A 24,952-nucleotide genomic window follows, 5' to 3' on the forward strand; every position below is an offset into this window, starting at 1 on the left:
TCCGCGAAACAGCTCGGTGCAGGGTACCCAGAATAAATGCATTGGCTCATAATGGTCTACGCAACATTAAAACTATTTTCCAGGTACCTGGTATTTGAAATGGTGCAATAAAAGAGTCAAAAACTTCTCAAATTCATTAGGCTGTCGCCTCAAAATAGCTGCTTCATTAAGCGCCGCGGAGACGAGCGATAACGGGAGGCGAAGCAGAGAGCCCGGGAGATTGGATGTGCACACAGCACTGATAAACGGCTGCTCTGTGCTGCTCCAGAGCCGGCAAGGGGAAAATGCCATCCCACGGCTGAACAGCCCGGACGGAGCGCAGCGCAGGAGCTGCCCTGGCCGGGCAAATGTCGCGGCTCCTGCCTTGCGCCCGCAAGGTGACCTTTGCGATGGCCCGCGGGGGTGCCCCCGGCACAAAGCCCTGTGTCCTCCCTCAGGGCTGCCCGTGGTCCCCAATCCCCGGGGTCCCCGCACTCCCACCCTCGCTGGGGGGGTTTGGTGCTTCGGCTGCCGCCCCATACAAGGGCGACCTGCCCGTCCAACCTCCCGTGGATTTAAATGATCCCGCGGGTGACCCGACCCCTGCAGCGGCAGAGCGGAGCTCGGGTTCTGCAGCCTGAAGAGTTTCTGCTCAGCGCCATCGGGTGCGGATGCGGGACGTGCCGAACACCGCCGGGCTGGACTGCCGGCCCATCCCGGTCTGCCGGCCCCGTCCCGGTGGACAAGGGGAGGATGGAGACGGACGGTTTTCTCTGACCAGGGTAATAGAGTCAGCAATTCCACTTGGCTGAGCATGCGGGTTTTACGATGTCCCTGTGCCGTGTTGAGCAAAACGCCCTGGCAGAGGAAGATGTATAACGCTATCTGCGGAATGGTCTATTTTCTAAAGGGAATCTTGCTATTTAAAGAGAAAGCACTTTAACACTTTAGAAAATATGAAGGTCCCCAAAGCTGAATTTTTGAGTGCTCATTTTGCAGCTTCCGAACCAGCCGTGTTCATTACCGAGCGGCAGCGAGCGCGGGTGGCACCCCTCCAACCGCACTTAGCTTGCGCCTAACTTTCCGCAGATCCACAGTCCCAGCCTAGCCGGAGGCACGACTCGCACCCTAACTGCCAAACATCTGCTTAACTGAGTTTTTGGCATCAAATTTCTTATTTTTCTTTTGTTAACAGCGGCACCGGATCCGTTCCTGGACTCAGTGTCCCTGCTGGGGTCCCGCTGTCCCCGGGCTCTGTCACCAGCATTTGCCGCGCTTGCCCTCCCCCGGCAGTGCCGCGGTGCGCTGTGGTTCTGGTGAGCAGCTCTTCACTCGTGCATGGCCGACGCTCCCGCTGTCCCCAGCACCTTCCCCACGGCGCCGCGCGTCCTCCGCGTCCTCGTCAGGGACACAAACCTCAGGCTCCTCTCGCCTTTGCCGCTGCTGAAACTCAGGCTAACGCAGCTTTCCACGTGCGGCAGCATCCACACACGCTCCAGCGCTCACTCCAGATCCGCTCCAGAACTCGCTCCAGATCCGCTCCAGATCTGCTCTGCTGCGCCGGAGCCAGTGAGCCCTGGGATACCCATAAATTCGGGCTGAGCCTCACCAAATCCATTCGTCTGATCAGATTTATGTAGCAATTCCAGGATGAGGTGAGTAATGAAAATGACTCATGAATATTTCATTTTCACAAATCACATAATTCATATCTATTCACAAATATTTGCTTTGCCTTATAAACCGGATGAATAATTTACAGAAATATGCAGCAAATATTTTAAACAAAATATGAAATTCATTGACTACATTAATCAACAAATATTATTCAACTTCTATTGGTTTGGTTGCTGATGGATAAGTTCTGTGTTTACGAGAGGAGCTGGAGGAGTGGGTGACAGTTCCCGGCTCCAGACACGAGGAGGTGAAGCCCATTTCTTCCCACAGTCATTTCACACTCAGGTGGTTGTCGCCGCAGGGGCTGGAGCCCCTTCTCCATTGCTGGAGGCCCTTCCCCATCCCTGGGAGCCCCGTCCCCGTCCCGCCCCGCGGCCAGGAGCTCTGACAATAACCAGTACAAAAACTGTTATGTTTCCTAATTTTACCGTAATTCCCTCAATTATTTAGCTTTTTTTAAAAACTCAGCTGCTTAAACAGTATTAAGCCACTACATTCATCCACCTGTATTTGGATGATAAAGTGATTAACCAGCTGTATTTAAACCCTGTGAAGGTGTGAAGGTTCTCCTGCTCTATATTCATTCTCTTGCCTGCTACCAACTCATTCATCGACCAGCTTCATCACGGGGTTTGCATCCTTTCCCTTCTCCTTGCTTGTGTGAGTTCAGAACTGGGGGTACCCAAACCCAACGCAGTTTCTTGGAGACCCATTTCAGCAGGAACTGGGCACGAACGTCGGGTCTGCGCGGGGTCCCGGGGCTGCTGGGGACCTGGTGCCCCTGTGTCCCAGGTTCTGCAGCCCAACAGAACCCAACGGCCCTTTTCAGCATTCCTGCCATTCACAGCCCGTCTCCCAAACCATCCGCCTGTAACATTTGTAGGCCCATTAAGAGGGAAATACAATTTCATAGTCACAGATTAGAGATTAGACAGATCAATTCCTCCCCACAAAATGGGCTAAGAAAAGAAAAATGCGTTTCCAAATAGCAATGCAGAAGGTTTTTGTTCTCTTGCTTCACTGAGCTGTGGGTCCTGCCTCCAGCTTTTCTGCTCGTGTTCTCTCGGAGAGCAAGATGTTCAGGGCTAAATGTCACCCCAGCCAGTCTGGGGATCTTTCGGGGGGCACAGGCTGAGCCCCCAGCAGCCCCCTCGCCCCTTTCCCATGCCAGGGGTGGAGCCGGGAGCGTTCCCCTGTTCCAGGAGCGGGCGGGCGAGCCGCGGGGACCGTCACCAAACGCGACGCGCTGTGCCCGGCTGCAAGGACAGCGGCTGTCAAAATATTTAGCAGCAGAGTTAAGCTGAGATCACTGCGTCCGCAGATGGGGAATTCTGCACAACGCCACTCAAAGAAACCCTCAATACCTGTGGAATGGCTGGTGCGGAGCCGGGCAGAGCCGCAGCAGGCAGCCGCGCTCCGGGACGCTCAGACACCACCTCGGATCAGGACACTGTCAACATCGAGCGTCTCCTGCCTTCAGTCGGGAGACGGTGATTTCCTGTCTTGTTTCTCCATCCCAGCAGCTGTTGCTGGAGGAGCCGTGGGAGCGCTTGGGCGCATCCTCAGCCCCGGGTGCAGCTGCAGTACCGCGTCCCCCCGAGGACGACAATGCAACCTGCATGGGACCTGGAGCCCCCGCACCCGCGCTGGGAGCCTCGTCCGAGCAGGAGCAGCTCCTGACCGGAAAGCAACGGCTCTTCTCAAATAAACATGATAAAAACTAGTATTTACTCAACGGTATAGTGAATCCAGCGCCTTTTAAATGTGACAGTGGGTAAAATACATGAGCCTTCTGCCAGCTTAAATGTCATCTGTACAGATCAGGCTTTCCCCTCCCTCCCCATGCTCTTGGGCCTTCTTTAATTTGCTGCTTGATTTTAGAGGGGCTTGGAGAGGGGGCTGGCGCGGCTGCTGGGACACGGTGTCCCTGCGTCCCCACGTCCCTGTGTCCCCACGTCCCTGCCTGAAGAGACACAGAAATGAGGAGAAAAGGGCTTGGGGTGAGGAAAGCAGAACCCAGAAAACTCAGCAGCTGCGCCAGAGAAACGTGTCCCGGAGGCGTTTCCAGATGACAGCAACGCGTTTCTTTTCACGCCCAAGTCAGCAAAACAAAACCGAGTTACACTTCAATGTAAATTTAGAGCCAGCCAAACAATAAAATAGAAACAACGAAGTGGACTAGAAAATAGCCCTCAAACTCACTTAGCACAGACATGACAAGCGGCTTGGACGAGGCTGGAGAAATTATTCCAGAACACGAGCACTTCAGAAACCAAATAAAGTGTTCCAGAGACATAAAAATATCACCCCCAGCGAGCTCGTATTGATTGCGGGCACCAAACCGCAATAACGGGCCGCTCGTCACCCACCGTCCCCAGCGACCCCAGCACTGCGAGGTGCCTCCTCCTCCTCCTCCTCGGCCATCCTGTCCCGCGCTGTCTCCGCGAGGGGAGAGCAACCCGGCATTCCACCCTGTGCCTCCAGCCCTTTCCACCCACAGGCTCTGATGCAGAAATAAAAGGCCTTTGCCTGCAGCAAATCCATCACCCAAAGTCTCGCCCACCCACCCGAGCTGGCGCACGGGGAAAAGATCTCATCATTTCTGGAGGAGAAGTGGGTTGGGGCGAGCAAGAGGCAGCGGGAGGGTCGGTACGGCCGGAGCCTCGGAAAACGTGCCCAAAACACAGGCGGTGCGAGCGATTAACAGGGGATGACCCGGAGTGGGAGCAGGTGGAGCAGGTCTGGGGTCCGGGGGGATGTGGTGGATGCTGGGGATACGGCCGTGCCTGGTTCTGCTGGGAGGGAGCAGCCCAAAATCACCGAAAAAGGGCAGAAAACAGCAGAAAGAGAGAGAGGCGGGAAGGAACCAGAAAGCAAACACAAAACACAGAGAAAACGGCAGCGCAAACATGATCCATCATCACCCGGAGCGTGCGCGCAGAGCTAATAAAGCAGAGAAGAGCAATTACCTCTGACATCCCCCAGCATTGTCTTCTGGGGCCATATTTCCTGCGCAGGTGCCATTCCAACAGAGCCTTTCGTGTTCTCCTCCTCCCGACACCATCCTTCTCCTCCTCCCCTGCCAGGCTGACGCCGGCACCTTCGCGAGGACGATTTTTCTTCTGCCGTCCGTTTGGCTCAGCTCACGTCGCCGCCATTTCTCATGCCCATTCCCCCACCTTTTTGTGAGGGGCACCGTGCTCACCCACACAGGCTGGAAAACGGGGGAAAAACAGGAAAAACCATTAAGGAATGTGATGAAAAGAACAGTCTGTCTTTAAAATGGTTTAAGCGATGGGACAACCCATGTCCTAACCAGGGATCCCCTTGGGGCGGCGGACGGCGCGTCCAGCACCCGAGTCCCGCAGCAGAAGATGCTCAGACCATGTTTTTGGCTGTTTGCTCCCCTTCCCATCACGGCTGGGCTGGGGGTGCCGGGGGGCAGCACTGCCGACACAGAAACCGCCCTGCCAAGAGCAGCAGCTGGTGCGCAGTGAAACCTGAGGGAACAGACAAGTTTTCCTTTCAGATTATTGAACCAACTATAGGAAAAACTTCACGTTTGATAGGCACGACCTATCAAACTCCACGCGCTCCTCCCTAACAGACAGGTGGAACATTTGCACAGCTGATGAAACCCCAGGGGCCAGTTGTAGAGGTGAGGGAATAAAAAAATTAAACTAGGCACAGAAAATATGAACCAATTTTCTCATCTTGGCTGATAGATTTTAAACGGGAAACCTGATGAGGGATAAGCACTGAGAACACAAAAACCCTGGTGCTGCTGGGGCCCTCCCTGGATCCGCGAGGGAAGGGGAACCGTGATGGAAACTTGCAGGGACGCGGCCGAGGGCACGAGCCCTTCTCAGCCCCTACACCGAAAACCCGCCGCCAAGCACCACGCTTTTAGAGCTCTCGTTTGAAGGTGTGCGGCAGCTCACTGCTCCCTAATTACCTTGCATGTTCTGCATAATTTTTGTTTTTAATTTCAGATGGGAAAACACCATAAACTCGCTAATTAATTACTGTTTAACCCTGGCTTATCAGCTGAAGCGCACGCAACCTCTTCTCTCCGTGGGAAACCTCCGATCCAAGCGCCGGGGCAGCTCCCGCCGAGCGGCGGCGTTTGCAGGGGGTTTCACCAAAACCCTGCAAAGCAAAGGGCAGAGAGCACAGGGAGCTGGGTGACCTGGTTTTGGCTCCGGCAGCAGCTGCTCACCGCGCCTGGCCCGGCGGGGGCTGCTCGGGAGGCAACGGTCACCGCCGATCCGTGGGCCTCGTACTGCAGAAGCCCATGAGCTGCCGAAGAGAAAATGTTTAGAGAATCTAAAGCAGCCAGAAGTACCACTGGGGATGTGGAGGGTATAAATAATCAAGGAAAAGGGCGAGAGGAATGGGGTGGCACCGACATGCCGGCTGCTCCGAACGCCACCCCGCGCCCCCTTCCCGCAGCTCCCGCAAACTGCTGCAGGCTGTGCCAGCGGGGCCTTCGCGCTCTGCTCCTCCCAGTCCCGCGGCTCCTTTCCCCTTGAAAACACCCCCGCCAGGTCTGCCCGAGGCCAGCACGGGCCGTGTCCAATAGTCCTTCAGGGTCGGGTCAGGGCAGACCGATGAATCCGGGGAAAGCAGCCGAAACGCGGGCTGCCCGGGCGGCTGAGTGACGTGCTCCGGGGCACGCTGCACGGGAACGTACATTTCCCTCTGTTTTCATCAATCATTCATGTTTTCATTAACTTAAAAAGCAAACAGGCAAATGTATTATAAACATTAGGATTTATAAACGGGAATACACTGATGTGAAAATAAATATCTGTTTAATTCCTTTCACTCTAATCCCCGGTGAGCGCGCAGCCCTCGGGGACCACGGCCGGACCCTCCGGTGCCACCGCCCACCTCCCCGCGGACCCCACCGAGCTGTTCGTGCCCCGACGCTACATCAATCATTTTTTCATAGAGTTGGAAGATTACAGCTTCTTATACGCTACCTCCAGTCCAGCTTGTCACGGGAAAACTCCGGGGAGAAATTCAGAGAGATGTATTAAAGCCATCCAACACTTTCTCCATGGCAACTGGGAGCGGTGCAAATCCCATCAGCCCGCCTGGAGCGGGAGGATCGCTGCTCGGCAGCTCTGCCAGCCGTCCAGATAGCGCAGATAGAGGGGAAACGTCTTCATTAGCTCGAGATGCCTCCCGACTGCAACGCACAATAACGCTTGATTAACACGGACGCATTTATCACTTACGAAATGCACTCGGCTGCGGCCCCTCGGCAGCCTGTGCTCGCCCTGGTCTTTGCCCGGCGCATCTCAGTGATCTTACAGCGATGCAGGGGCAAACGCACAGACATACATACATCCCGACATACAGATATACATCCCGACATCCATCCCGACATACCTCCACATGCCTGAGCAGATGGGGAAAGAGAAGCAATGCGCTGGGCAGAGCATATTTATAACAATGCATCATTCATAACAGTGCTATTAATGTCAAAAGTCCCGGTCTGTCTTTGCTCTCAGCATGGTCTGGAGCCTCCAGACCGAGTGGGAGAGGGAGCAACTGCTGCAGGGAGCACATTGCAAGAGTTTAATAACAAGTTACAGCCCAAGCAAGCACTGGAAGGTCTTTAGTAGCAGCTCGAGGTCTGGGTGTGCACAGACGACATTGGATCTGCAGTTTTATTTCAACTCAACCCAGCACCAAACTGCGAGGGATCCGAACCCTTTGAAGTCTGCCATGTCCAATCCATTATTAATCACTGTAAATCTGGTATAATCTCTACATGCACATTCCGCTCCCTACAGACGGGTGCCAACTCGCTCCAATAAAACCTGCGTCAGGGCAGCTATTGTGTCTTCTCTTCAGGCAGCATTTCCCAGCAGAAATATTTACACAATGACAGTCTCTATTTGGTCTCCTTTTGTTTTAGAAGACTACAGTCTAACGTGTAACAGATTCAGAGCTTACAGAAAGGCTGGGATTTATGGCATGCTTTCCTGCCAATGCTTTTTTTGTTTCTAATAATCCCCGTGAGGCACCGAACGTCTCCATCTGGTTCCTGACTTCACACCAGAGCAAGGCAATGATGTTCTTCTGCCTACCCAAACTTGGGGGCAAACTCTGAAAGTTCTACAGAAAAGGAGCATTGCTATAAAAAGCACTTTAGCATCACTTCCTGTGGACTAGAAACCACCCCCTGAGTTCTCTAGAGAGAGACGGGCTGGTCCACGGGGGAGAGGAGGGACTCGGGTGCGCTGGAGCGTTGTCACGGAGCAAGGACTGGCGCAGGCCAACATATGGCCGAGTTGGTGCGGATCAGCGAGTTTGCCTGTGCGCGGCAGGGCCTGAGGATGCAGATGAGGTCCTATGAATCCTTCCCCTGCAATGAGTTTTCCCGCAGCCCACAAGGGAAACGTTTGCTCGGTGGGAAAGGCGGCGCCGCCACAGGTGAGGGAGCGCTGGCTGCACACGGGGCCCGTGGTATGAACAACCCCCACAATAAAAGGCTTAAAGGCATGGAAAATGACTCGGAGAACTCCAGAAATACCCACCGGGATCAGCGTTTCGCTGTGTGCAGTCAGTCACTCATGCCGCAGCCGAGCGCCCTGGCTGCCCGCACGCCAGGATGCGCCAGCTTCCGGATGGACCCGTTCCCTGCGGGCAGGAGAAGCCCAACAACCCCAAAGCGAGAACAAGCCAAAGCATTCAGCCCCAAAACATCCACCGGGCAGAGGAAATCAAACACAAAGGTGAGAACGCTGATGCCCCAAACCGTACGGGGACACATGCAGAGGATGGCGGTTAAACCAGGACTGCCACCCAAACCACACACAAACAGTGTGCACGAACAGTTGTGGGGACCTGTCACCTCTGCCCAGCCTGGCTCTGTCCCGGCTGCCCTCACGTTTGGGCGGGCACCTGGCCGTGTTTGCCGCCTTCTCAGGCCGCTGTCCCCGCTGCCCCTGCTCCGCCAGCACGGCACAGGCTGAGGGCGCTGGTGCCCGCCAGCCGAGGATGCCGGTGTGTGCCGGCTGGCCGTGAGCAGAGGGGCTGTGCTGTGGGTCCACACAACAGCCCGTTGTCCCTCTCGCTGACACACGAGTCAGAGTTCCCAAGCAGGCTGGTCTGGGGATGAAGCTCCAAGCCCCGGCGCGAGGGCTGCGGCACCAAACCGGCTGAGCGGAGCCTGCGGCACCAAAAGGCTGAGCGGAGCCTGCGGCTCCCAGCACTTGACTTCCCGGCTGGCAGCTCCGCAGCACCAAACCATTTCCTACCCCTGCCAAGGCCGCTGGCCAGGAAACGCTTTTGTCTTCCCCTGACGCTGCTCATTAATTTGTTTGTTTGTTTTCCTTTTGTTTTCACAGATTCTGCTGGTTCCCCAATCAGGATGCCATTAAAAAACCAGAAGGAAAAGCCGAGGCGCAGAGGGTTCAGCCGAATCCCTGGTGTGGGCAGCGGGGAGTGCTGAGACGCCCAAACCCCTTTCTAGTGCCAGTGAGGGCAGCCAGACCACCGCGCCTTCGCCGTCCTCCTCCTGCCAACATAACTCATGTGGTGCCGTGCCCGCCTCGATAAACCGGCAATAAAAATGCAGAGGGAACTCAAGTCACATCGATCTATTTCAATATTTCTGACACAGTTGCCGGAGAAGCCGCGAGCAGGGGAACCAGCAATGCAATTTCCTACCAGAGAAGTGGCGAGGCGTCGGGCATAAATTATGCTTAAATGCCACACAGATAATGAGGCTGCATCCAGGAAGATTTATCTCTCCTCTTCTCGCATTGAAACGCTCCGAGACAGCGACCTGATGTGGTGGCACAACCATCGCTGGGGTTTCCCACAGCGATGCTGCGGGATGGGCGGGGGTACCGAGCCCCCTCCATCGCCCCGTCTCTGCAGGCCCCAGGCCAGAGCACGGGTCTAACAGCATAAACCAGAGTGTTAACGTTCACCTTTTGGGGAGCAGTTGGATGTGCCACTTCCAGTGAAGGATGGCATTGATTTGGGTACTTGTAAGAGACATGCGAGGCGGTTTCCGTCCTCGTCAGGGAGGCGCGGCGGAGCTGCCGTGCGCCGTCTGCTGCAGCCAGGAGCAAGAGAAGATACTTGTCTTTTTGCATTTACAAGAAGAGTAATACACCTCATGCACCCGCTCTGAGTGGATTTCTAGCTGGAGCTCATCATTTCTACCCACTTCCCCACATTCAGAGTCCCTTCGAGCAGCGATTCTGGTCAATAACCTGCCGGGGGCGTTCCCTTGGTGTGTTACACGCCATGTGCACAACCCACTGGGTCGGGTTTTCTAACGGTTCCAGCCAGGCGTCACTGCGATGCCTCGAGTGAAGTCAGGGGTAATTGCATCTCCTGGGGCTCCCGCACCTGATTAACAGCAGCTCGTTAGTTGCTGCTGGCAGCCCTGGATGGGACGGGGACATGCGGTGGGGACGTGCAGGGTGCTGCTGTGCATGGGCACGCAGCAGCTCTTTCTTGGCACTTGATAAAACTTATGAGCAGAAGGAAATCAAAGGCGGGCTCCGAGCAGCGGCTGCGGTGACGCCGTGAGGTCGGCCCCAGTAACCAGCTTTTCTAAAAATACCTTTTCTCCGTTGGCGACGCTCTATTTTTAGAGCTGTGGAGCACCGTGCTGATGATCGTGGGTCACGGCTCACCTTCAGACCGCCGAAACTCCGCTGCCCTTGTGCAATGCCGCGGGTTTCCAGCTGCCGTCGGACGTGCGGACGCGCCGGAGCTGCCGGGAGGGTCAGTGTGGACGTGGCCACACGTTCCTCTGCCAGATCCCATCTGCTCCACCCCAGCAGCTGCCACAAGCTCCTCCAGAATAAACTCAGTGTTGCTGTTTTCCACTTCAAACTTGGACTAGTGCATTTTTTTCCTTCTGGTTTCCCTGTTCTGCCCAAATCCAGCGACGCAGAGGCCGCCTGGGCCAGGTGCCCCCTGAGACCAACAAACCCCAAATCCAGCGATGCAGAGGCCACCTGGGCCAGGCAGCGCTCCGCACCCCCTGAACCCAACAAACCCCAAGTCCCCTTCCTCGCTGCCGGGATGCCGGAGCTGCCAGAGGGAAAGTTCTGGCGGGTCGTTAACAAGGGACTAATGGCCTCTCCCACCTTCCCCTTCCATCGGGTCTGGATCCCGCAGCCTACGCGCCTCCCAGGAAAGCACCAAACCCCGTGGGAAACCGCTGCCGCTCGCACCAGACAAACGGCTTCGTGCTTCCCGGGGCGGTTTCCCCTCCCGCACCGCTCGGGATATCTGACACCGCGCTATTAAAAAACAGGGATAATTATTACTGCTCACCAGCATCATAGTTTCAAGAACCAGCATCCCTACTTCTTGCAAGAACCATCCTCAGGCAGTTTCCTTTGCATACAAGCACACAAAAAATTTCAAGTGAGAAAAAAAACCAACTTGGTAAAGCACATTTATATAGATGAATTATTCTGAAAACTTCTGAGCATCCAATCTAATTGCAGTAGATTTGAATTATAGAATTACAAGCAACAAGTTCATTTTGATCCTCCGGGCTAAAAAGTTATAATTAGCGTGTGCCCCATAAAACTGGTTTTTGATTAAATAAGCCTTGGAAGGGAGGAAGCTTTGTGAGGCCCCTCCCGCGCTTACAGAGGGCAGCCGGCCCTCCCGGAGCGTCCAGCGGCGTTTTAAAGAGGGAAAGAGAAATGGCAGATGGGGTGAGGTCTGGGAGCAGCCGCGACACGCCGCGCTACCTGCTGCCGGTACCCGAGCCGCCCGAGTCCCTCTGCGACGAGCATGTGTTGCGGTACCCAGCGTGGAAACGCCACCTCGCACAGTCGTCCCCTTCTTCACACTTTCAAAAGGCTGCAGGAGAGGGTGACCTACGGCACTGCAGCTCAGGAGGGTCTAGTGGCAACGGGAGGACCAGGGACAGCGAGCAGGTCCCCAAACCGCTGTCCCCAAACTGGCCGAGGGACCAGGAGGAACCAAAGGGACTGTGTGTGTTAGATCAGGCTGTGCCAGCGTGGGCTGGTTGGACTGAGACTCTGGGAAAGCCAATCAAAACCAAATAGATAGATGACGCCAGGCCATTCCCACGGCATCGCCCCTTCTCCTTCTCCAGGGCAGAATCACTGCTGTGGAAATCAGTTCCTGTACCATCTGGGGAATCTCTGTGCCTCTGCACCAGGAGCCTATAAAGCCAGTTAGTCACACCGGCTGGATTACACCAGACCCTGCACTTCTGCTGTTATTAACAAGATTGTTTAGTATATAAGAAGCTTTATATAACTGTGACTCACAGGTGATTTGTAGGACCGCTCGGACAGGAGTTGCCAACCATCCATCTTCTCTGTGCTCGCATGAACCTCCCGCTCCCAGCCCGGACCCAGAAACCAAATACAAATCCTGCTATGGTAGTTAAATACCTGGTTCTAATCCACGCCAGTGGTGCTCTTGGGATGGGGTTTAAGAGTCCCTGCTATTCCAGTTTAACGTGCAGGTTAGCGCCAGTGCCGACGCAGGGGTGACGCTGTCCCTGAAGAGTGTTTTCTGTCCCGTGTCCCTCTCTCCAGGACACCCCTTGGTGCAACTGGGGACGTGCCCGCTGCCACCAGCACCGGGCAGGAGACCAGGGCACCCCAAACCCCCCGGCTGTCCAGTGACAATGTGGTTCCAGCTCCCTCATTCATAAAGCACCTGGAGGCAGAGCCACCGGGACCGAATCCCCGCAGAGCGCCCAGTCATGGCCGCTACCGTTCAATGCCTATTTGATCACAACAGAGCAACCGCCGAACACTCACTGGGCTGCTCTCCGCATCCCTTTTTGTCTCGATTTACATGTCTAAGTGACTCTGCTGAACGGTGTTTACACAGGAGGCCAAGCGTCCTGAGAGCTGATGGGCAGATCAGAAGCACCTGCTGACGGATCCACCGCTTAACCGCATCATTTTCAGTCCAGCGCTGATCTCTGAGGACGAGCCTGCAGATTCAACACAGCAGCAGGTATTCAAAGTTCATTTACAAGTTTGCGGTGAGGCCATGGGACCCGTGCAGGCGGTTTTAGGGGAATCAAGGGCCCCGCGAGCGAGGTGCGCCCAGGTGTGCACACGAAAGAGCAGCTTTCCTGCACGTTCTGGTGTGCACATGATGGGCACATCTCCTGCCAATTCAGGGAGCCCCTGGGGGAAGACGCAGCCCCCGGTGCTGCCCCCACACTGCAGAGAACAACAGCAGCTCTGGGATCCTCCTGAAACTGCCTGCGCAGCTATTTATTGTTGTGCTAGATTTAGACCACGGATTTAGATATTGATTGAGTCTGAGCCTCCAAGCAAAGACTGCTAATTAGCACACGCAACAAAGAGCCAGCTTTTAATTAAATACAGCTTAGCGAGAAGGCCCTGCTCCCGACGGCTCTCCTGGTACCAGAGAGGTGGTGCGGGAGAGGCTTGGAGCAGGAGTCCCAAAGGTGGCCTGGGGACAGGGGTTCCACAGTGGGGGGGGTCAGCCCAGGACAGGGTGGGGGGGCAGCAGTTCACCCTCTGGGCAGCCCCAACCAGGCACCCCCATCACCAGGACCGAGCATCCCTGCCCGCATCCCCTGCCCGCATCCCCCGCCAGCCACCAGCCCTTTCCTGCCATCGCAAATAACCAAACAAGCAGCACGGGGAAGAGAATAATATTAATATTAAAAAGGCATTTATAGTTTTAATCAAGCTTTGGGGGGAAAAGACAGCTTAACACGGCACTTTACACAGTTGATAAAATGTTTGACATTTACTGGTGCCTGTAATGAATCTTGTCTCAATTTTCTCTTTTAAAATGCCACTCCAGATACTCTATCTATCTGTAGGGTTTAAAAAGCACTTATCCAACAAAGTGTTATCACGACTGAGAACGTTAAGCGGCGGCTGGCGGGGCAGGACCAGCCGCGGGTTTGCAGCGGGGGGGACACCGGGCTGTCCCCACGGCCCCGCCACAGCCCAGCCCAGCCCCCACCATTTCCCACCGCTTTTCCAGGACCCGAATGGGGAGCCCCCAAGTTCTCGACTTGTTCTGCTCAGTTTGCTGCCAGGACACGACCCCCAGCTCTGCCCTGGACCCCAACGCTCCCCGTGCTCCTCTGCGAACTGAGCCCTGGGCACCTGCTCCATCAGCAGGTACCGGTAACCGACAGCAGACGCCAGCCCCAGAAAATGGCACGTTTTCCACCTCCTGCGCTTTGGTCAGTGGTGAAACCAGCGAGCAGCAGAGTTGGCATCAGCCTCCACAACCCACTGGCCCGGGCAAGCGCATCCCCCTCAGGATCACAGCTCTGCCGTGCCAGTCTCTCCCATCACATCGGTATTTCGGCACGGGGAGTGGCAGCGGTGCCGAACTGACTCACCCCGCGGCTCCAAAACTGCATCACCCCCCAGAACCCTCGCAGGAGCAGCGGGCGGTTGTCAGCGAGCCGCAGTCGTCTCGTGCAAACACGGGCAAGGCTCCGGCCACCGAACGGGCGATTACCCGAGCGCGTCCCTGCCGCTCTCCGGGAAGGACACGACAGTGCCAGCAGCAGACGCCGCAAACAGCCGCTCCAGCGCCTCCCTCTCGGTTCTTCTTTCTCTTTTTTTAGAGGGAAGAAATGAATTATTCTATGAAGTTAGTGCCTGTCTCAGGAGCCTGGTATAGAAAATTAGGTTTTAATAGCTTTGAAATTGAGGTTCTTCAGGTCAATAGGACAGGATTGTGCCAGCGAAATGGCAGACCCATAAAGGGAAAAAAAAGCAAATATTTTGTTACTCATCAGAGAGTCAGAGTCCAAAGATAGCAGGCAGCAGTCTAAAATACCGCCATGCTCTTCAGGCCATGGTGATGTTTAGTCATAAGCTCCTTTCTTCTCCTTTGTCTAAATATATATACATATATATATATATATATATATATATATAAGCTTAGGGAATGGAGCTCTTGGCTCTACGTCTTTGGACGTGCCTGGGGATTCCTCAAGTTACTGCTGGAGTTGGGAAGTTTGCTCTGAAATAGGAGCTCTGAGCCTTTCCTGGCGGCTCCACAGCTGCTGCCGGCAGTTCGTGTCGTGAGCTGGGGACCTGACGATGTCCCATTGACCATGTGAACCAGGGACCTGACAGTGTCCCCTCGGACCACAAGAGCTGGGGACCTAACGATGTCCCCTTAGACCATGAGAGCTGGGGACCCGATGATGTCCCATTGACCATGTGAACTGGGGACCTGACAATGTCCCCTCGACCACAAGAGCTGGGGACCTGATGACGTCCCCTCGGACCACGACTCCCATCACCCTCTGGCATCTCTGCTATTAGCAGCCTTTTAAAAACCCAGCTGATAAAGTGGAAGCATTCAATTCGTGTGAGAACAGGTAATTACGAGTGAGTTATGTGAAGGAGGAAAACGCAATGAGATAAAAGCCAATGCACTTTAAATGGGAAAACATAAATAAGCTACAGACAATGCCCTTATTACCCGAGAGCTGGAGCTTGATCCCCCTTTTGCCAATTAAAACCACAGTAAAATCAATTCAGTGAAAACCAAGAGACCTCTCAACGCCTTTTAGCACAGCCCAGAATAACACAGGGAGAGGAACTGGACGCTGTTCCTGTCGATGGACGGAGCGGAGCAGGGGTGGAGAGCGCCCGGCGAGGCAGCGGGAGCAGGGAAATCACTTCGGCTCACGGAGGACGGAAAACTTCCAGAGAACTTCTGCCACCAAGCACAGGAATGATTCGACTCATTATTAAAGGGATGCATGTGTTATAATCATTCCTTATTTCATATTCAGAGATCATTACTGTCCCTAAGAAGGGCAGATAGGGAGCCCTTGAGATTCTGCAAGTGACTTTAAATATTCATAGGGCTGAGAGGAATGCCTCATGGTTTGCACAGGCTGTGATGGGGAAAGCGCCTCCGGCTGAAGGGACCGGGCGGCTTCTCCCCCAGGAAGAGCATCCTGGCCCGGGCACCGCTGTGCTGGGGGACCCCTTGGCACAGCCCGCGCCAGCGGGACCCCCGGCACAGCTCCTCCCCTGGTCTGTGCTCAGCCTTCCTCCGGGAAGCAATGGAGCTCAGACACTCCCACCGTTGTGTCAGCAGCAACAGAAGCAATCTCATAATTACCTAAGCCAGAAATTGCCTTTCTTTTCCCTTTTAATATCCCTTGGCATAGGAACTGAAGGAATACGAACGCTCGCTAAGGAGGTTGTTAATAATATGAAAAGCCTTGGAAGCGCCCTGCTGATGCAAACCCCACACACCTACAGACGTCGGCAGCTCCCGCGTCTGCCTCGTCCCACCCACCTGCCGCCGAGCGGGCAGAGATCCGTGGGGCTGGCGTTCACGCCAAAGCTAATTGGCTCCATCGCCTCCCCCACGACTGCTCAATCAGGGTGTGACAATGACTGTACCAGCTTTCCCATCATCTCCCCGCTCCAGGTTTTACAGCCGCTCCTCGCGGTGACCTCGGCACAGGCCGGGGCTGACGCGCCGAGCGGGGACCGGGACACGGGAGGCCAGAGCCGCTCGGTCCCACCGCGGGCAAAGCCCTGCGAGGAGCACGGCCAGGGACCGGTGATTTATGGCCCGAATTCCGCCTACCTTGCACACTGCCCTAACGCATGGGAATGTCACATTGCTTTAAGTATTGCGCCGAACTTCTGTCCTCCAATCAATGCCCAATTTCCTCCCAAGGATGAAGCTGTATGTTATTTTTGGCTGACCATTTCAGCTCAGGGCACTCTAATTTTTCCCCATGCAATCAGAGGACAAATGCTTTGCCGCGGCCGCCTCAGAGCAATGACAGAACAAGCACATTTCTAATGGCTGGCATGGCGCGCACAAAATACATTAAACGTATTAACTTTGGCACTTGCTGGGGCTCGGGAGAAGCTCTTGGAGCTGCTCGTGTGCTTCGCCTCTGCTCCCCCGGCTCCTTCCTGCTCTCCCCTGCTGCCTGGAAAACTCCCTGTCCCCAAAACAGCATCTTCATGGAGGCCACGGGCATTTTCGGGCAGCCCGTCCCATGCCGCGCTGCCCCAGCTGCCCGGCGCTCGCAGACGGCACAAGCCGTCCCGGCGCCACAAGATGCTCATCGCTCGCGGGGACAGCGCGACCCCGCAGCAGCACGGGAACGTGGCCAGGGCCACACGGACAAACGCTCCGTTGGCTCGAGAACCCCCGAGCTGAGGACACCCAGCTGCTCGAGGCCTGGCTGGGATCATCCGGCTCCGGGAGCAGCGCGGGGACGAGCCGGGCGCCGTGGCACCTCCGCACCCCCCGGACGACCCCGAACAGCCACTTCCGCAAACCCACCCGCTCCTGGCCGGGCAGCGAGTCCGGGGCTCCGCTCCAGCCACACACAGCTTGGGGTTTTATTACATTTTCAGCAAAACCAAAAGCTGCAAGATAAGGCCCTGAGCGGCATCTGCCGCGTGGGCTGCTGCGGAGATGGGAAAATCGCCCTTTGTTCTTCAAAAAGAAATCGGAGGGAAAGCCCTTTATAAGCAGGCAGCGTTCTCTGGGGGCTGCCAAGGACTTCACAGGCATCACCGTGAATAACAGTTTATCTACACAGTTTCATTCAAAATGAAGCCTCAGACATGGCCTAAAATTATGGGGACACTGTGAAAATGGCTTTATAAACTATTGCTTTTTCCTCTACGAGCAGCAGCAAAGTGCAGGCCAGACAAAAGCTGGCCGAGGCTCTAAATGTAATAAATAAGTCAGTGGAGCTGATAAAAATAAAGAATGAAATATAATTCAGCCATTCGGTGACAGATCCCATCTTAGCCGTGATATAGGGTCTGTTGAAACTGTCATTGCTTCAGGAAATTAAAGGATGAGCCCATTAGTAAGGATATTTAAAGATGTTCATATTAAGATTACGACTTCCCAGACTCAGCCCGAGCAGGGAACCTGCTCTATTCAAAAGTCATTTTGCGCAGCCCCCGCTTCGGTCCCGCTGCGAGACCCCGGGAGGTGCCGGGGGGTCACGGTGCGGGGCTGTGGGGGTGACGGGATGGGGACGTGGCAGCTTGGGGGCTGCCATGGCAACGGGATCGGCCTCAAACCCACGAGAATGGGCAACAGGGAGCGGAACAGCGATGGCTGCCACCGGCCAGCACCTTGCACACGAGCACCTTGCACACACGCGTGAGCCCCTCGCACGCTCCCTGGGCTCTCAGGAGCAATCGCTGCCACTTGCAGCTACCAAAGCTAACACCACTTTTAGCAACATGGGAGCAAAGTACGTAACAAAGCCAGTACCTGGTGCTGTGGGGGGGCCGGAGCCGGGGGGGCCGGAGCCCGTGCTCACCGGTGCCTGAAGGACAAGGAGATGTCAGTTACAAAAGAAAAAACAACTGTAAAAAACCAAAAAAAGGTGAAGATCTCTAGACCCGGTATGCCGAAAAACTGATGGATAATTGTAATTAGCTTTCAGCATTTTTAATTATAGAAGGGTATAAATAATCACAAAGCATAGCTTCGCTAATGAGAGTCCTTGTGCTAAGAAACACAGGGCTGCATTTGTTAGGGAGACTTTGAAAGCTCTGCTGTTAATTAGGTGTCTCACAGCCAGCAGGGTTTCGGGAGAAGGAGAAACATGTATACATTTAAATCAGGCTCATTGTGAGAGGTACCCAACATCAATTATGGGATAGCAGGGTGCAGAAATGAACGCACTTTGTAATTAGCAAGTGGATCTGAAATGCAGAGAAGAGCCTTTGCTCCCTCTTGGGGTGCCTGTCAGAGGTATTTAACGTGGGAGGGGACCCAGGGGAGGGGGACATGGGACCTGCCTTCCACTGGAGAGCATCCCGCAGCGTCCCTGCTGGGCTGGAGATGGAGCTGAACTGGGCTAGAGCTGGGCTGGAGCTGGGCATCCACAGAGCATCACAGCTGGGGCTCAGGCAGCCGCTGCTTTTATTGGCAGGGAAGCAGATGGGGAGGGGGAAGGCTTGATTAGTTTAATTAAGTGTGTAGGCAGGGGGAACAGGTTGCATTTCCCCACCCACAAAACCCAACTGGGGCACCTGGGGGTCCAGCCTCCCCACGATCACCCACAGGCATAGCTGGGATAAATACAAATAAAACCAAATAAAACGGTAGCTAAAGAGGGCAAATAAGGACATTTCGTGCCCCCGCTCCCTTTCTGGGCACAGCTGATTGCCACCGGCCCTCTTTAGATTCTCCTTTTTGACTACAAATTTCGAGCCTGGCCACAGGAGTTTACGCGAGTAATCATGTTTAGCCGATATTTGGCTAAATCCAATGAAGCAATGATAAACAGCTCAGCGTTTTCTTCCCTGATGACTAATGAATATTAATTTGGCTGTCAAAAAAATAGAACCTCTGCTCATTGCAAAAGATGAGATTCCCGTGCTAAAACCTGGAGGGGAGGATCTCAGCAGAACGGGCGGCGTTTTGGGGAAGGGACCGGCCCCTCTGCCAGCAGGGACGGCGCCGTGGATGGGGAGGGCTGGACGCTCTGTGTCCTACATGCGATGCCTTACTCTGAATTACTTTGCTCATTGCTTGATAGCACTTTTTAAAAGAATCCTTACTGCACTCCTCGGTGCTAATGATTGTGCCGCGTGCCTTGGTGCTCCGCTCCCAGGCTGCGGGAATGGGAAACTCCAATTAACGCGGCCGAGGCTGCGGGTGAACTGTGGTGAACGGGAGGATCGCAGCCCAATTAACATCGAGACTTTATTTTTCAGACAAGATATCACTGGCGAGCGCGACACGGGCCAGAAAGGCAGCCCTGTGCTCAGCGAGAGGCCGAGGATCCCCGTGCCGCTGGTTTTACAGATGGTACATTTATGCATGGCTTAGGCATTAAAATATAAATTGTCAAGGAGGGATGGAGACAGAAGCAGAAGCGCTGGAGGGGGCTGCAGAAACACAGTCAGGGTTTGCTGTAAAAACAGATGCTAAACTTTGAATTTGGCAAAAGGAAGCGGCTCCAACATCTGCTCGAGGAGGTGCCAGGGAACGCGGGTCCCAGAGCCCAGCAGCCCAGCGGAGCCCGTCCTGCCCCTTCGTCCTTGTGCAGCTCAGGCACAACAGGCACCAAGCTGAGGAAAGCGCTGACGAGTACCCCTGCTGACCCCTTTAAAACACTTCAACGCCAAGATGTTTTCCTGCATTATTGAGCTCCATTCTCCACAGTTCAGGCTTCCTGACAGCTCCGCAGCCCTGGGCTCCAGCGCTCCAAACCGCCTCCGAGCCGGGCTGTGAAAGGGACGCGGGTGCTGCTGCTCGTCCCTGTGGCTGCAACCGACTGCCCCTTAGAACAAAACCGAAGCAGAGAAACAGAGGGTATTCTTGCCCATGCAAATACAGTGTGCATTCAGATTCAAAGAAAATTACAGCAAATGGAATCTGCAGCATTGGAGATAAAGATGGTAATGAGTTTTAATAGTTCACTTTGATTTCCTCTACTGAAATCAGCTCCAGGAGGCTGATATTGTATCGGGGAGGTGTTGGATCTCCGGTCACATATCAGGCAGCTGTACGGCTTCCAGGGCCGAGGGAGAGGGACCGGAATGCTGCTGCTGCTGCCAGAAAACGGCCATAACATTGTCATCTGAGTGTTCAGGGAGGGCGAGTGGCTCCTCTGCTGCTGCGGAGCCGGACGGGGGTGGAACAGGCCAGGGAAAGGCAGGAGCTGACTGCTATTGCTGCATTTCGGGGGTGCACACGTGCACCTGCACGCGGCCCCAGCGCTGCGCCCGCTCCTGCTGGCACGGAGCCGCCTTCTGCACCCGCACAGTCACCGGAGCAGAAACAGGTGTGTGACCCCGTGCTCCCTGCAAGGAGAGCGTGAGTCACATCTGTCACCAACGCCACCGATACCCGGTAAATCAGCAATCGTACTCCATCCCCGTGTGAGCAGCCACGAGCACAGAGGAACCACAGAATCAGGAATGAAGCTGCAGCCCCGCGTGTGCAAAGCACCAGGAACTGAGTTCAGCAGAACGGCCACACCGTGCTCGGGTGGAAAACCACGTCCTGTCCGCGGCAGCTCGTGGCTGAGCGGCAAGATGAGGTTCTCAGCCTGTGCAGCCGGTTGCTCCCGGGGGCACGGGATCAGCACAGCCCGGCCGGTCCGTGCGCCCTGACCAGCTCCTGCACACCCTGACCAGCTCCTGCACACCCTGACCAGCTCCTGCGCGCCCTGACCAGCTCCTGCGCGCCCTGACCAGCTCCTACGCGCCCTGACCAGCTCCTGCGCGCCCTGACCAGCTCCTGCACACCCTGACCAGCTCCTACGAGCCCTGACCAGCTCCTACACTCCCTGACCAGCTCCTGCGCGCCCTGACCAGCTCCTGCTCTCCCTGACCAGCTCCCTGCACACCCTGACCAGCTCCCTGCACACCCTGACCAGCTCCTGCACACCCTGACCAGCTCCTGCACACCCTGACCAGCTCCCTGCACACCCTGACCAGCTCCTGCACACCCTGACCAGCTCCTGCGTGCCCTGACCAGCTCCTGTGCTTTCTGACCAGCTCCTGCGCTCCCAGGAGCCATATGGGTCACGTAGCAGGAGGAAATCTCCAAATCATCATCTTCTTTTCTAATTCTGAGAGCTCAAGGGCAGAATTTGAACATCAGAAGCAGGGAGACGTATTCCTGGGCTGATTTGTGAACATCTTGTTGAGACGTCTCCGATCAGATCTGAAAATATTTTAGTGATGCAGAGAGTGATTCAGAGAGTCATCTGGGTTATCCACCCCTCGCCGAGGATGTGATTGAAATGTTTGCGGCTGCACATCATCCGGGAAGAGCAGAGCAGTCATACCCGCCGTATAAACTGTCATGTTTATATCCCAGGATCTCCTCAGCTCGGCGCTGAGAGCAGCATCCATCATCTTCACACGCGCTCTCTGGGTTCTCATCCAGCCCCAGACGCTGGTGGGAGATGCCAGGGATGCTCTGCACCTCGGGACAGCCCGGCCCCTCGCTCTTCACACCAGAAATAGCTCAGGGTCACTGGTCCTGGGGCTGCAGCAGTGACCTGGGACAGGGGGAGCGCCGGGGTGGCCGGTTCCCCGCTCTGCTGTGCCGAGTATCCCGGCGGTGCCGCGCGGGAGCCGTCCCTGCGCCGTCCCCGCGCCCCGTCCCTGGCCGGTGCTGCCGGTGTGTGCTGATGGAAAGCACCGTGTTCCTTCCCTCCCTGGCCAGCCAGCTGCCCAAAGACAAATTGTCCTCCCTTGGGGTGCACATTATAAATGCTTAAGCAAATTAGCCATAAATAGCAAATGTAACATATGGGTCTGTAGATAATGTTTCATTATAAATTATCACATTCTCCAGGGAGATACGCCTCTTCTCTTCACACCAAAGACTTTGTGTTTCTTCTGTGCAGATTTTGAGTTTCTTCTTTTTTTTTGGAAAAGGTTTCTGACAACGATTGGACTCAGCAGTTGGTTTCCTCGGTGCGGAAACTGGGATACAAAACTCACTTTTGCTGCAAATCCTCTTGGATTTAATACTGTCTCATTTAAAAAAGAAAAGAAGTTAATACAGTTGTGATGAAAGGTGTTGGAGCGAAAGCCTGAAGATTAAACATGGCTGTTTATCCACCGAACAGTCACAGCAAGGACAACACGGCTTCTCCCACACAGGTTTGGTGCTTTTTTCAAGAATACTACTATAATTCTGTGTTGCTCCAGAACCAGGTTCCTCGAGCCCACCCGGAAGGTCTCGGCTCACCCCGAGAACTCGCTTCTCGTCTCCCCAGGCCGGCGACTCGCTGGGGCCTCGGTCGCCACACGGATGGCAGCAGAAATGAGCCGTTCTTCAGCAAAACGACTGCTCTACAAACACAGGCTTTATCGGCAAAAGTCACGGCACAGCAACTAGTTTTCTATGCTCTATACACAGGTGCATACGGAGGAATGTCTCCGTATAACAGAAATGGAACTAATTTGAACCACTTCAAATGAGATTATTATAGACGGAGAGATTTACCTGCCGTAATTGGAGAAATCTTGGCACTTGCACCCTGGAGCTAATTGATGCCATCAAAGCACTGAACGAGCCCTGATTCTGGTAGTTAGAGTCCCACCTGGCGCCTCTGCCGCTCGTCACCACCACACGCTTCAGGGAGAGAAAACGCATAAAGCGGCATCTGTTGCAATGCAAATATTGGGGAGGGTGGGGGCAGCTCGTACCAGAGGCGCCTCCCGGCCGAGCTGTAGCTGTGAAACCATCACGGGGGTCAGTCAGCCCCCCCGGGGACGCGGGGCACCGGCCGCCCCGTGCCGCAGGGGTGCTCGGGGAGCACGAGGGCTGTGACACCCCACGATGCTGGAGGACACTGTTGGTTTTCATTAAGTGCCCTTGGAGCGCCCGCAGGACGCGCTGGCGTGAGGGAGCCCCGCGGAGCCGCAGCAGCAGCCGAGCGGCAAAGCTGCCGCTGCCAGGGCTGCGGAGCGGAGAGCAGCTTGTTTGTGAACGCCCTGGGAAAACCAACGGGGAAACAGAAGAGGCGGGCGAGCAGCAGAGCAGCAGCACAGCAGAGCTGCAGCCTCCACAGGGCACGTCTTGCAGGGCCCGGCCGAGCCCGAGGACACAGGGACGATCTCAGCCCTCCCTGGCACTAAAATAACCCCGGCAGGGAGGGACGTGGACACAATGGAGCCTGTGGGGTGCAGGGCCCGGTTACCCTGATACCCTGATAACCTGATACCCATCCCCTGTGTGACACCACGCACCGCCAGGGAGGATTTGCGGCTGCTCCTCGCTGGCACTGACGGGTTTAGCGGATATCCAGCCCGTTATGCTGGGGACAGGTGACTTAACTGGGTCAGCTGGCTTTGCTCTGAACAGGCTTAAACCTCCGTATTAGCCTTCTTAGCAAGTTCCCTAACAAACTTCAAAAGCAGAGGGGGAAAAAATATTCCAGTTTAGCTAGAATTTCATTCCTGATGTGAGACATGGCCTTGCCAGCAGCATTGTCAAACAGAGCTGGGCTTTGGGTGTCAGCGTCTGATCTTGCTCCCCTGTGAGATGCTGGCACCTGGGGATGGAGAGATGGAGAGAGGATGACGGAGGGAAGATGGAGAGAACCCTGCACAGCCCGTCTCCTGCTTCTCTGTCGTCTCCTCCCGCTTTCTGCCCGAGGAATCGTCCACCTTTCCTCCGCGGTGCCACCGCGAGAGCTCGCGCTGAGCCGCCCCTTCCGCGTCCCCGCTGCGAGATGAGCATTAAGCAAATCAGCTTAGTCACTTAAAATAAATAACATCCAAACTTATCCCTGCCAGGCGCACAGCTTTGCCTTATTGTTCCAGTCAAAAAATAATTATTGCCCTGAGGCCCTGGAGATAAAAAGAGGGGAAAAAGAACAGAAGAGGCAGCGAGAGGCAAGAGCACGGCAGGGAAATGATGCGCAGTGTCCCGGGTGCTCCGGTACCTCCTTGATGTCGACAACTTGTTGCTTTCATAGCCCTGTACCTGTGCTTTTTTTACTCTTAAAATCTGCGGCTAATCTTTCCCGCGCTCTGTACACTAGATGCACAGATGCAACGGCAATGCTGAGCGTGGAGCAGCACGAGCCATCGCCAGCAACCCAGCAAACCCGGCAGCTCCCGCGCACCGAATCCAGGCGGTGCCTCGCGGACACCGCGGGTAGCGGCGCCTTTCGCACGCTGGAGCTCAACCAGGCAGTTCAACCAGGCACAACCATCCCCTCCGCGTGCCGGCGGTGGATCATTCCTCCCCCCGGGCAGCGCTCACGTGCAGCGGGCAAACGGCAGGGACGCGGGGCCCACGTACACATTGCATACATCCCGGAGCAGGGTGGGCGCGTATCCTGCACGTCTATGCAGAGCAACCACAGATTATGCCGTTTCTTCAGGCCTTTCATTTCACACGTCATTTTTTCTATATAAGTATAGGTTTACATGAGAGGTAATTATCATCCTTTCAAAGCTCTTAGTGCAGAGTAAAATGAGACGGAGTATTAAATTTGTAATATAATCGTAAATAAAAAGGGCCATAATAACCCCCAATTAGCACATTAAGATATGTTGAGGACTTGTTTTATCACTGTGGTGTAAACAGACCTCCAGGAACACCTTAGATCACCAAGACAGCCTGGGCAGGCTCCCTTCCAGAGCCAGCTCACACACCCCTAAACCCGGAGCCAGACACGGCTCTTCTATGAGGACCAATTCTGCTCCCTCTGCTGAAACATCTGGTGCTGGGGGGAGCGGGGCCGGGGCAGCGTCGCCGCTGCGGGAGCAACGGGGCGGCACCAAGACCGCGGGACGAAGGGCCA

At 55.2% G+C, this 24,952-nt stretch overlaps 1 protein-coding gene across 1 annotated transcript in view; it reads right to left on the minus strand.

The window, feature by feature from the left end:
* LOC102085351 (uncharacterized) overlaps positions 1-17,923 on the minus strand; it is a 35,946-nt gene extending 18,023 nt beyond the window's left edge. The window contains exons 1-3 of the mRNA XM_065037832.1: positions 8,208-17,923; positions 6,642-6,850; positions 4,626-4,870 (exon numbers count right to left, since the gene is read on the minus strand). Of these exons, the coding sequence (XP_064893904.1) occupies positions 4,626-4,634 (9 nt within the window). The 5' untranslated portion in view covers positions 4,635-4,870; positions 6,642-6,850; positions 8,208-17,923. The remainder of the gene's footprint in view (positions 1-4,625; positions 4,871-6,641; positions 6,851-8,207) is intronic.
* Between the last annotated feature and the right edge of the window lie 7,029 nt (positions 17,924-24,952).

This window comes from Columba livia, chromosome 21 (genome assembly GCF_036013475.1).
Source record: "Columba livia isolate bColLiv1 breed racing homer chromosome 21, bColLiv1.pat.W.v2, whole genome shotgun sequence".
In the NCBI taxonomy this organism is placed as follows: domain Eukaryota; kingdom Metazoa; phylum Chordata; class Aves; order Columbiformes; family Columbidae; genus Columba; species Columba livia.